General features: G+C 37.0%; 1 protein-coding gene across 1 annotated transcript in view; it reads left to right on the top strand.

The window, feature by feature from the left end:
- The window catches only part of Fbxo8 (F-box protein 8), a 43,177-nt gene extending 36,801 nt beyond the window's left edge, over positions 1–6,376 (top strand). The window contains exons 4-6 of the mRNA XM_028757739.1: positions 1,466–1,584; positions 3,570–3,766; positions 5,437–6,376. Coding sequence (XP_028613572.1) covers positions 1,466–1,584; positions 3,570–3,766; positions 5,437–5,624 — 504 coding nt within the window. The 3' untranslated portion in view covers positions 5,625–6,376. The remainder of the gene's footprint in view (positions 1–1,465; positions 1,585–3,569; positions 3,767–5,436) is intronic.
- The last annotated feature ends 6,924 nt before the right edge of the window (positions 6,377–13,300 follow it).

The following is a 13,300-nucleotide window of genomic DNA, read 5'->3' as shown; positions in this document are numbered from 1 at the left end:
TAACATTTGTCTAGTCCTGCCCCCTCAAGCACTGGCAAGAGAGCCTCACTCCCAAAAAGACTTTCTGCCATGATCACAGTACAACACGTAGCCTTTGTTTCTTGGGAGTCAGTGGGATACAGCTTGAACGGACAGGACAGCTTCATGCAATCATAGTCTGCTTTTCTAGTTGATGCCTTAGCATTGCTTTTATAGTATTACATCTCACATGAAAAGTTGATAATGTTGCTGTTAACATTCTGATGGCTCATAAAATCAGCTTTATATAAAAGTCTTCAAATTGCAATTTGCAGATAATTATAATCTTTCAAAAGCATTACCTTATAGTACCAAATTGCTTTTTAAACTTTTTATTACAAAATTTTAATGAGGATGTTTTTATCTTTGAAAGTCTTTTATAAAAATTCTTAACTTTTAAGATTCTAATATGTACAGTATTTCTGAGTACAATGTGTTTGTAAAGTGAAGAAATGCTGAAGGAATTTATGTGTGAAAGCAGTATGTTGCATGTACATTAAATGTTATATTCTCTGACAGTTAGATGCTCATATTATGTTAGTATCCAGACATACGCATTCATGGGAATGCATGCATCTGGAACTACAAGTTGAAATAAACACACCTGCCTTTTATTTCAATAACTTCACATTCAAATGCACCTGTCATTTATTTGAATGTGAGAGAACATTGCTTTCAGCATTTGGATTTTGTTGTTGTTGATGTTTTATTGTTGTTGACTTAAGTCAAAGTAGATATAAATGTGAGGGTAATGCTTCTCCGGACAACTCTGCATGCAGAGAAGGAAATTCAAAGATAAAACTAATCAAATACAACTAAAATTGTGTTGTCTTATATGCTTTGTCCCTGTGGTTTTCTAGAGAGATGCTTACAAAATGTAGTGGTGTTTAAAGGCAATGTTGGAAACTGTGAGTCAACTTGGAGTTTGCCCTACATCCTGGAACTGAAGTAATGTAATTATCTTTGTTTCCAGAACATAGTTGTTAAGTGTTTCATTTGGAGAATCTAATTGGTTTTTTTTTTTCTCGCCAAAAGTTATTCCCTTAAAATGTATTCCACAGTATATGTATATGAGCTTTAAACATGCTTTCTCTTAGGAAAAGGAAGGATTTGTTGCAAAGCTCATTTTTATAGTCTATATCATGGCTTAACCACATCCCCTCCCAAATTAGTCCATATTTCTGTATACTTAGTTTATCCTGTCATGAGCCTGAAAATAGGATGTCTTCATGAATCTTAACTTTGAATTTCCTCCTTTCCACTGCATGTAAATTGCCAACTACATCCTAGTTTTAGCTCAGGCTTCAGCTTGTATTTTGCATGTTAAAGCTATAAACACTATGCTAATGCTGAAAAGAACCCACAGCTGTGGTTCTGCACTTGCCTAATTACTAAAATTGTAAATCAAAGCTGGGTGTGCTTATGTAGACTTGTCTTTCTGTCTTAGGGAGTGAGCTACTTTATGTCCAAGGGTATCCTAGATGATTCGCCAAAGGAAATAGCAAAATTTATCTTCTGTACCAGAACACTAAATTGGAAAAAACTGAGAATCTATCTTGATGAAAGGTAAAGCAAAAATTAAATTTTTATCAGAAATGAGTGGGTTAAGTAATATATGTGTTAACTTTATTTTAAAAGATATATAGAATAATCTAGTTGCAAAATTGAGTAAAAATATAAAAAGATTATTTTATCTTACAATTGATTTGACTTTTTTGTTTAACATGTTGCTAAAAGGTTGCCATTATAAAAGTACAAAATGGCCATGTGTAGCCTGACATAGTATTTGTAAACAGCCGTACTGACAGCACTCAGAAGCTAAGGCAGAGGTTCTCAAACTCCCTGGGATATCAAACTAAAAGCAGACATCTTAGTAGAAATTGCAGCCCTGATTTTTTCTTAATAGTTAATCACGTGCTAATTGTTTAGGTAACTAGAAGTTCTAAATTCTAATTAAAATTCTATTGTAATTTATCCAATTAAAATTCTATTGTAAAGACAAACTGTAAACTTCAAAACCTAAGGAATATAAGGATATGCATATAGTTGCATAATGTTGCAGAGAACAATTATGTGAAGTCTGAAAATTCTGCAAAAGTAAACCTGGAGAGATGAGGGCTCACAGTTAAGAATACTTGTTGCTCTGCAGAAGATCTTGGTTCCCAGCATCCACATGGTGGCTCACAACTCCAGTGCCAGGTTATTCATCCTCATCTGTCCTGAATGGGCACTGTATGCACAGAGTGCACAGACAGGCATGCAGGCAAATACCCATACACCTTCTTTAAGTCTAAAAAGGTGGCATTTAGTATGCAATCATGCAGGGAGAGTTGGTGGATCAGATGGCATTTTCGTCAAAGTTACTCACCTGTGCCATTACATTCTAGTTAATTGTACACATAAAAATACTGAGAGAGCATCTACACCAGCATGGTAGTCATGAAAGAAGTCTCCTGTGGACGGTGTTGTCCTTAACTACTTTGTCTTTAAATACTAAAGACCTAGAGATTGGTGCTTCTTTGTAGATCTTTCTGTAAATATTTAGATTTGCTGACCTTATGATCTCTGCTGCATTTGCTTATAACTCTGCCATTTGTGTTGTATAAGCAGACACAGGCCAACTATAAACAAAGCAGTATGGCCTTGTTCCATTAAATCTATTTACAAATACAAGCAGTAGGTCAGAGTTTGCCCACTGGCTGTATTTGCCTAGCCTTGCCATAAGCAATTGGTCAAAGTGAAGGCTGTGATCAAATAATCATATAATCAAGTTTGAGTTCAGTAACAGTTGAAGAATATTGTTACAAAGAGTCACACTGCTTCTTACATGCAATATGTTAAGATGTATAACATATATTTATTTATATTATACAATATTTACAAATTTTATATATATAATATATATATATAATTAAATATATATCCATAGAATTATTATGCCATATGTTCGGATGGTGAGTAGCCACTAAAGAGAATAATGTGAATCCATTTCTAAACACAAACTATTTACAATAAACTATCAGGAAGGAAGACCAGACTGTAAGACAGTGTATAGTCTATGTGGATACATGGATAGCTCTTACATGCATCTTTGAACATGTGCCTTGGTACGATAGAGGAAGATCCATTACTATTTAAAAGGCATCGACTCGAGGGCTCTTTGGACTTAGATCAGAGGGCACTTGGAAAGAAATAGCAGGAGGAAAGACTAGAGTCTTTGTGGAGCTGAGAATAGCCTTGAACTCCCGATCCTTCTGCCTCAGCTTCATGAGTGTCAGTACACCAGCTGAGCAGCACTTCCAGTACTTCAGATCTTAGGTTCTTTGTAGAATTCTGTATTCTACTTTATCATGCTTTATTTTAGCCTATTCGAGAAGTTCAAAATAGCTTAACTTTGTAATTGATCATACTTAATTGTTTTATAGGGTAAGGATAAAGTACACTGATATAGTAATCAATAATGAAGTACTTTTATACAAAAATGATATATTATGATTTTTATTTTTTTAAAAAACATTAACTACAGCTGTACGTTTTTTCTCTTTCTTTAGGAGAGATGTCTTGGATGACCTTGTAACCTTGCATAATTTTAGGAATCAGTTTTTGCCAAATGCACTGAGAGAATTTTTTCGTCATATTCATGCTCCTGAAGAACGCGGGGAATACCTTGAAACTCTTATAACAAAGTTCTCACATAGGTTCTGTGCTTGCAATCCTGACCTAATGCGAGAACTTGGCCTTAGTCCTGGTAAGAATAGCCGTGTGTGTGTGTGTGTGTGTGTGTGTGTGTGTGTGTGTGTGTTAATCTACAAATTCTAAATACTTGTTTAGCTGTTGCAGCAGTGACTGCATGGAGAGAACATTCAGAAGGGAAGACATGTACTTACTCCTTGCACATGAATGCATTGCTTCATGAGGAAAGTCTTTAAAGTTATTCTTACTTGTTATTTTTGCCAGTAACTGTAAAGGTTATGTGAAGCTTTTAATAAGCTGTGCATAAATGACATATTTCCACTAAAATTTATTTTTAACACAGTTTTTACCATGTATATATTTATGTATGCTGTGATCGTTCAACTCTCATAAGTGTATGGTCATTTTATAAATTTACTTGTTATCTTTGTATTAAGAATTGTGCTTATTAGCCCTGCTTATACGCTGAAGGCCTAAAATCAACCATATGCCTACTGTCGTACATGTATACTAACACCAAATCTTGGGTCTCTGTGGAAAAACATCGAAACAGATGGCTATAAGCTATTGTAAACAGGCAGCTTTTGTGGAAATTTACCAGCCTGAGTAGTCATAGACCTTGTAAATAGGTAGCCTTGGCAGATAATACCAACTTAGATAAGGACAAGTAAATCATAGGCAGAGTCATAGTGACCTGTCCCCTGAACCTTCGCCCAGCTGATACACTGTTCTGAAAGATATCTGTAGTCCCCCTGAACACCCACGCTCCGGTATCATCCCCTTTCCCACGTTCTGCCTTTTTGTGTTTAAAACCCCTGTGTGAATAAGTAAAAATTATGAGTTGATTTAAAAAAAATAAATAAAAATAAATTAAAAAAAGAATTGTGCGTACTAATCAAAGAGTATAAAACATTTACCTGTTATGTGATATTTGATTAGCAATTTCATAAGATACAATATTTAGTTCTCTTAAGACTGTAGGATTCCAAAATGTAAATAGCATAGTACCGCAAATGTCATGATAGTTGCTGCTACTGCTGTTATATTAAGCATCAAGTATTGCCCTGTGAGTATATGAAGAAAAAAAAAAACACACTACTTTGTTGCATGCGCTCAGTCAGGGCAATGTTTTACCTAAAGATCTATTTTTAGAGTTAAAGTGCAGATTGCACCCACTTTAAAGGCATATCTCTCCAATGAGAATAGTAATTGAACAATCTTAAAAATACATTCTATTTTTAGTGCCAAGGTATGCATTTCATGTCATTAAATATGCTTTCAAATTAAATTAGGTTTTTGTAAAAAGCATTCTTTAAAAATTAATATCTTGACTTTTTTTGATGGGCAAGATCATAAGCCAGTGGTGGAACTTATTTAGTCATAGTTGAATATAAATGTCTCATTAGAAAATGAGAATAAAGCAGATTCTGAAATACTAAGTTTGCGATGTGTTTTCACTATAAACTCCTAAGGCACCCTTAAGTTCCTCTGAACTGGAGAGAGTGCCCATTGCACTGGAGAGCAGACTGGATGATGTTTACTTAGTTTGCACAATCTTAAGGAGTTCCCAGGACAGAAGTTTAAAGAGTAACCTGGAAGAAAAGCCCAGGCCCACAGGGTGATTGGCCACCCTGTGGGATCTGCTGAGATTTTGAACCTTTATATCCTTAACACCTGTGGCTATTCTGAGCTAGCTAATATTGATGTGTTCTCTTTTCCTTCCAGATGCTGTCTATGTACTGTGCTACTCTTTGATTCTACTTTCCATTGACCTCACTAGTCCTCATGTGAAGAATAAAATGTCCAAAAGAGAGTTTATTCGAAACACCCGCCGGGCTGCTCAGAACATTAGTGAAGATTTTGTAGGACACCTTTATGACAACATCTACCTTATTGGCCATGTGGCTGCATAAAAGCACAATTGTTCGAACTTCAACTTTTTACTGCAGACTAAGGCTGGACAGACTTAGTGGCAGCGGGGTTGCATCAGCACTGCTCACTCCAGTCCAGCCTCTGTAAAATCCAGCTTGACTGCAGCCCTCTTTTTCTTTCACTGTTTTCTAGTTTAGAAATTTCAGAACTAATTTTGCAGAACTTTTCCTAATTTTGCTCATCATGTTTGCACAAAACAGTCACTGTATAACACAACTATTAGAGAATGTTAAACTGACATATACTCTATAATGGAGTGTTTGTGCATTAGATTTGTCTGGAAACTATCCATTTCCATCCTTTAAAAAATACCATGTAATGTATGCATATTTAACTGAAGAGATTTATAATCATAATTATTTTATTGTAAAGATTTTAACTAAAGGTTTTCCTTTTCTCTTGAACTGAGTTTGGAAATTTATTTGACTCTGATCTAAGAATATTGTTGGCTTTGTCAAAGTTGAATCTGACCCTAGAAACCAATACCAGCTTCCCATTTCTCTCAGCTTCGAAGAGTGTTGATTTGTTACTATATTAATATACTATGCAAAACTGGCCTTATTTGTATAACATATCATTTGATTAATTTTTAATACTTCTGGGTTAATAAAGTTTCAGTACATCATTTAAACATTGAGAATATAAAAATGTGTCAGAATTTAGAAGTCACATTTATAAACAGAATAAAATATTATTAGAACTTTGGGAAGTATTTACTTCCTCATTTCCGAAATACTCAGTCTTAATTATTTTCCTAATCCTGATCTCTCTTCAGAGTTAACTAATAATAGGATATTATGCTGTGAATCACATTATACACTTCATTCTTCAAATATTTGTCAAGGGCTTTCCCTGGGCTGTGTATTATGCTATGTTACAGTAGTGATACTGGGACATGAGTTCCGCATTCAGAGACAGCACAGCTGGTGTGATAAGAGGAAAACTGCTGAACTTATTTTCTCTAGTTGTCATTTTTTGGTGTGTGATGCATTGATCTCTCTGTCTGTCTACCCCGACGACTTTTCTGTAGCTGTTTCTGTTACCACCTGAAAGCTTCCTCCCTCTCTACCTCTTCCCCTTTCTCAATTTGACTTTTTTTTTTAAAGTCTTCATTTCCTCATTGTTTTCCTCTTTAATTTCCACTCTCTGTCTGCCCTTTTTTCAGGATAATTTTCTATTGGGAATATTCAGACAGAAAATGTGTTTTACAAGAAAGCTTGAACACTCCACCTAGATCCTACAATCACAGTTCTACTCTGTTAAGCATATATGAACCCATTCCTCCACCCATCAACTCATCCTAATGATTTTAAACATAGCCAGATTAGTTTCAAAAATACATTTTTTCTGTTGCTAAGCACATACATTTATATATATCGTTGACAAGAGGTCTACATTTTTACCATCTTTTCACTTCCAGGTAAAATTTACATTTAAGGAAATGTAAAAATATTATGTGAATCTTTACAATTGCCTATCCCATGCAAATTAAATTGATATGTCAGTTATATGAAGTTTCTTAACCATAGTTAATATTACAATACTTCATGTGCCATAGTCTTTACCCATAATTTTAAAGTTAAGTTACAAAACCCAAAGTCTTATTTTTAACAAGCATCTTTAAATGAGGAAAGAAAAAAATATTCTTTCATGTTTGTCAATAATATAATTTTAAATACTCTTACTCTTTTGTGAAGATTCAAGCCCTTTTTATGATTTTTCAAAATGAGAACATCTATTCAAGTTGGAGTCAACTTGAAACTATCATAATTTTATTTGATTTTTTGTTGTTTTATTTTGATTGAAATCGATTTGTCTCTCATACAATGCATCCCAACCACAGTTTCCCCTTCTTCACTCCTCCCAGCTCCTCCCATCTTTTTTGTCCCCAAATCCATTCCTCCCATTGTTTCCTCTTCAGAAAAGAACAGGCCTCCAAGAGTCTACAGCCAAATAGGGCAAAACAAGATAGAAGAAGACGAGGCAATATGTGGGAGAACCAAACATGACTTGGGGAAGAAAAAACAAATCAATGAAATGATTCCTAATGACACTCGGTTATACTCAGATCCTTCAGTGTGTTCCTTGTCTAGTTGTCATCAGAGGCTTCCTCTGGCAGCATAAGGGAGTGGTGCTAACACCCATAGCCGGGCATTATGCACAGAGAGAATCTAATTTGGAATTCTCCATCCAGCCCCTATTCTCAGAAGAGGCGGGGTAGTTTATAGGAGTCAGAGGGGATGGAGGACACCAAGAGAACACGGTCCACTGAATCAGCTAAGCAGGGTTCATATGGGCAAGCGAGAAGCTTGCATGGAGCAGTACCCGGGCTACATATAATAATGGCTATTAGCCTGTTATTTTGTGGAACTCATAGTTGTATTTGAAAATACCTTTCTTTTTGAAGAACTTTTTGCTGAATATGCAATTCTACTTTAATGCCTTTCGTGTGTGTGTGTGTGTGTGTGTGTGTCTGCAGCTGCAGGTAGAGCCTCTCAGATACAGCCATGCTAGACTCCTGTCTGCAAGCACAACATAGCATCAGTAATAGTGTCAGGGATTGGTGCCTGCCCATAGAATGAATCCCAAGTTGGCCATTCCTTTACTCTTCCATTTTTGTCTCCGTATTTCTTTTAGACAGGAGCAAATGTGTGTCAAAAGTTTTGTAGGTTGGTTGGTGTTCCCATCCCTCTTCTGTGGGTCCTGTCTGACTATGGGAAGTGGTTTCTTCAGGTTCTTCACCCACTGTTGGGCATTTCAGCTACCCCCATTGACTTCTGGGATTTTTCTCCAACCCATGTCTCTGAGACTTCCTAGAGGTTTCCCCCACCCCCCACCCCAACCTAGGCAGCTGTATATTTTTATTCATTCTTCTGGCCCCCTGGGCCTCCTGTCTCCTCCTTTTCCCTCCTCATTCCCACTCCTACCCAGGTCCCTCCCTCCCTCTTTCTCCCATGATTATTTTGTTTCCCCTTCTAAATGGGATTGAGCATCCTCACTTGAGCCTGCCTTCTTGTTTAACTTGTTAGGGTCTGTGGGGTGTATCATGGTACTCTGTACTTTTTGGTTGACATCCATTTAACAGTGAGTACATGCCACACATGTCTTTTTCAGTCTGAGTTATCTCACTCTGGATGATATTTTCTACTTCCATCCATTTGTCTGTAAAGTTCATGATGTTTTTTCTTTATTTTTAATAGCTGAATAGTATTCCATTGTGTAGAAGTATTGACCAGAAGGGTGATGGGGATCCAGCAGGGAGGGACAGATCCCATGTCTCCTTGGCTCTGTGGGGTAGCCAAAGCAAGGACAAACTGGAACAAAGCGAGATCAAAACCCAGCAGTAAAAAAACAAACTCCACACCTCTGGGATCTGGAACTCATGATGCCATCATTTTAGCTCCAGGCTCTGGCACTTGCAGTACACATGACCCCCCTCTGAGACCAGCTACACTTAGTCCCTTCAGCTTTCCCTGGAAGATACCCCATCATTCTGACATTTCCAGTTTTCAGAGGTCTCTATTGTAAGTTACTAATCAATTTCAATTTCAGCTCCCTACTTCATTCAGAAGCTCCAAGTAGAGAAATGTCCCTGCTACACCTTGCCTAGCCACAGTAGCTTTCTAGTACCTGGGTGTAAGCCTAACTGTTCCCATAACACTGCCAACATTAGTGTCAAAAATGACCCCCAAGTTCATAGGCCAGGTCAAGATAGACCCTGGACTACTTGGACCACAGGTGATACAGTTTCTGTATTCCATTCTGGCTGAACCTGGGAAATCACTTCTCCAGACAACCCAACTCTAGGATGTACCCTGGAAATTCTTATCTTTCTAGGCACTGTCAAATTCGTTTGTTTTTACACCCTGGGGGCTTTGACAGGAAGGAGTATTGCTCTCGAGACACTATTCACATTGTCACAGTGTGGTGTAGTATAAGTGCATCCTACCTTCCATCCTGTGTGTCTTTCCCTCCTTCCCTTTCCCTTCTTTTCCCTCCCAAGGCTTACCTAGAACAAAGTATGTAACCCAGGCAGACCTGAATACACAGAAATCCTTCAACCTCAGTTTTTCAGATTCGGGAATTATGGGCCATAAATCACCATGCACAGTTTCCAACGTTTCTCTTTCCCTAATTTCTTTAAATTACTGCCATCTTTTCCTTAGCCATTTTGTCCACAATTTGAAATTCGTGTATTCTTCTTTTTCTTGCCCAGATGGAAATTTTTTTACATTGCCTGCTTTCTTTGTAAATTTCTTCTAGTTAAGAGCAGTGATCTGTAACCACACTGTTGTCTAAATGTTGTGCTATTGTCAAATTTTCTCTGCCTTCAGAAAGTTACTTTAAAATTATCCTCATTCGTTTTAAGGAGACAGAATGTACCAGCTGCCTTTCCAGATTGCTCCATGGATGGCTTGCATTCATTTCTGTCTCTGTTCTTCTCTGAAACCCTGTAAGCCCAGTATTTGCTATGTGTACTTTTGTTGACATTCTGATCTTTCTCACTTCCCTTAGACTATTACATATATATACACACATATATACATATTCATATATGCACACACACACACATGCTCTGACTATAGCACTTCAGGGCTTCTCATGTCTGTAGTTTCAAAGTTTTGCACATTCCTCCCACAAACCAATTCCAGAAGCTGATGATCCATGGGCTCAGATTTATACAGCGTTATCTGCAGTTCTTGTTATCTGTGTATAGCTGTTAATTTTCATGCTGTTGGACAGAATAACTGTGTATGTGTGTTCACGTTCATGCCGAATCATGGTGTTGAGATCAGAGATCCTGAGACTTCCTCATACACAAAGTAAATAAATACTTAACAAAAATAATAATGGGGCCCTGGAGAAATGGCTCAACAGATAAGAGTACTGGCTGTTCTTCTGGAAGACCCAGGTTCAATTTCCAGAACCCATATGACAGTTTTATAATGGTCTGTATCACAAGTTCTAGGAGATCTAACACTATATTCTGGCCTTTACAGACAGCTACTCAAGTGGTACATGGACATACATGCAGCTAAACACCCATATACATAAAATTTTAAAAATAGAAAATAAAAATTAAGCAACAGAACTTTATCTTTTAGTAGAAAAGGGAGACAGAATGAGAAAATTTTAAAAACTTCAAAAAGACTGGAGGGAAATGGTGTTGTAAGGGATAGGGAAAAAGAATGCCCAGAAGAATACTGAGGGCTTGGAGTATAAGAGAAGAAGTTGCTTAACATGTGTGAGGCCATGGGTTCAAACCACAGTCCCTTCTCATCTACAAAAGGATATTGAGCTTGACACTTACTGTATATAGTCCACACTTACATTACTCCATCTCTTCTTGGACTTCTTGACTCTCCATCTGTGGCTGAGTTCTTTGGTTCAGTGGTCACAGTGCTGCTAATGGCTTTTATATTGTCACTAAATAATTAGACTTTTACTCAATATGTAATCTGACCTCTGCTGAAACCCACAAGAGTGCTTCTTAGCCTGTCTACAGTTTCTTCCTCAATAAGGGCTGGGTTGTCTCAAGCCTACATGTGCCATATCAAGTGGACAAATTTTTATATAGACATCAGTCATGTTTTCTATGATACAAGTCATATTTGGGAAGAAACAGTGCAAAGAAAGGCAAATGAAAAGAGAGAAGGAAGAAATAAGAGAAATGATGAATAAAAAGGATAGAAAAGTAAAGAATGAGAAATAAAAGAGAGACTGAGGCAAAGGAAAAAAGGAGAAAAAAGCAAGAAGAAAAAAGAAGAAGAAGAAGAAGAAGAGGAGGAGGAGGAGGAGGAGGAGGAGGAGGAGGAGGAGGAAGAGGAGGAAGAGGAGGAAGAGGAGGAAGAGGAGGAAGAAGAAGAAGAGGAAGAAGAAGTGCTTAAACTATTTTTAGTCTCCTCTAAATTTGTCACCAAAAGCTTTTTCCTCCTACATTTTGTTCAGTTAACAGTTTGGTATTTATTGTTGACATTTTGCTAGCTACCAAGTGATGAGTTTCATTATGATATTTTCATATGTATTTATCAATATGCTTTGCTTTTATTTGCCCCTAGTGACCTCCCCCAATTACCTTATGCTGACTCCTTTTGTCCTTTTAAATTAATCACATGTATTCCATTGCTCTATTTTTCTACCTCTTTTAGGCCTCTTCCTCCCTTCTCATAGTCCCCTTTCTATTTTTGTGTTCTACACATACACACACATATACAGACACACACTATACAAACACATACACACAGTAAACACACATACACAAACACATGCACACACTATACACACAGACACCATACACCACACACACACATACACACACTATATCTACACACTATACACACTCATAGAAACACACTATAAACCATACACACATACATAACACACACACACACACACTATACACACACCACACACACATATCATATATGCACACACTTTTTACTTTCTGGTTCTGTGATAAAATACCCTGTGATAAAAGCAACTCATGAAAGGATTTTCCAGCTCACAGTTCAAGGGTACAATCCATCATGATGGAGAAATTATGGCAGCAAGAATTTGAGGCAAATTACGTTGTGTCCAGAGCCAGGAAGAGGAGAGCAATGAATTCTTGTGATTGGCTCACATTCTCCTTTCTATACATTCTAGGATCGCACCCATGGAATGGTGCCATCTACCATGGGTGGCTCCTCCCATCCCAAAGAACCAGTTTCCCTGGTGATTCAAGAGCTTATGGAGTTGACAATCGAGATTAAGTATAACAATGTACAACCTCCAAGAATCCTAAATTCATATGACTGGATAAATCACTGCTACTTTAATTTTTAAAACTAACATATTACCTGCTTTTATTTATATTTATCATTTTTTCCATGTGTGAGTGTTTTGCTTGTGTGCCTGTCTTTGTACCATGCGCACTCAGTTCCTAGAAGAGCAGAAGAGAATGACAGATCTCCTGGGACTGGAGTTATCAATGATTGTGAGCCATCATGTGGATGCTAGGAATTGAACCCAGTTCCCCTGTGAGAGCAGCCAGTGAACTTAGGTACTGAGGCATCTCCCCAGCCCCCTCCTTTAAGTGCTTTTAACTTCAGAAGTTGAAGTCATTATCTTCTAATTCTTTACTTCTTGTAATTATTCTTTTACATGTGTGGTAATATTATGATTACCACTGACTACAGTGTTCACAAGAGCAAGCTTATTCACAAGTCTTAATATTTAAAATAGCAATCTTTTCTAATTGAAATCTGCTTCCAACTTCTAAGTATCACTGTTAATTCCACAGCTCAGAGTTCATGTCAAACATCCATAAGAGAATCTGTTCTCTTCCAGGAAGCCATCCTCAGGAAATAATGGCAAACACAGAAAAATGAGCACACCATGCTTAACTATATTCATTATTTATAAAGAAAAGAGAAAAATAAAGAATCAGGAATGTACTAATCTTGGAGCAGTTAGATATTTACATAAAAGCATCAGATACTCTGCAAGATACTGGTTAGGTGGACCCAAATCCATCCTCATGATGTTTATTAATAACATGTAAAATCACTTATTGAAATTACATTTAAAGATATGAAAGTATACAAATATGTGTATAATTATATAGACAAAGCACAACTATCTCTTGAAACAAACTAAAAGTTACAAAGGGGAAAAA

This window comes from Grammomys surdaster, unplaced genomic scaffold (assembly GCF_004785775.1).
Source record: "Grammomys surdaster isolate TR1022 unplaced genomic scaffold, NIH_TR_1.0 126182, whole genome shotgun sequence".
Classification (NCBI taxonomy): Eukaryota; Metazoa; Chordata; class Mammalia; order Rodentia; family Muridae; genus Grammomys; species Grammomys surdaster.
The sequence above is the reverse complement of the archived record's forward strand: the minus strand, read 5'-3'. Positions and strand labels throughout refer to the sequence as shown.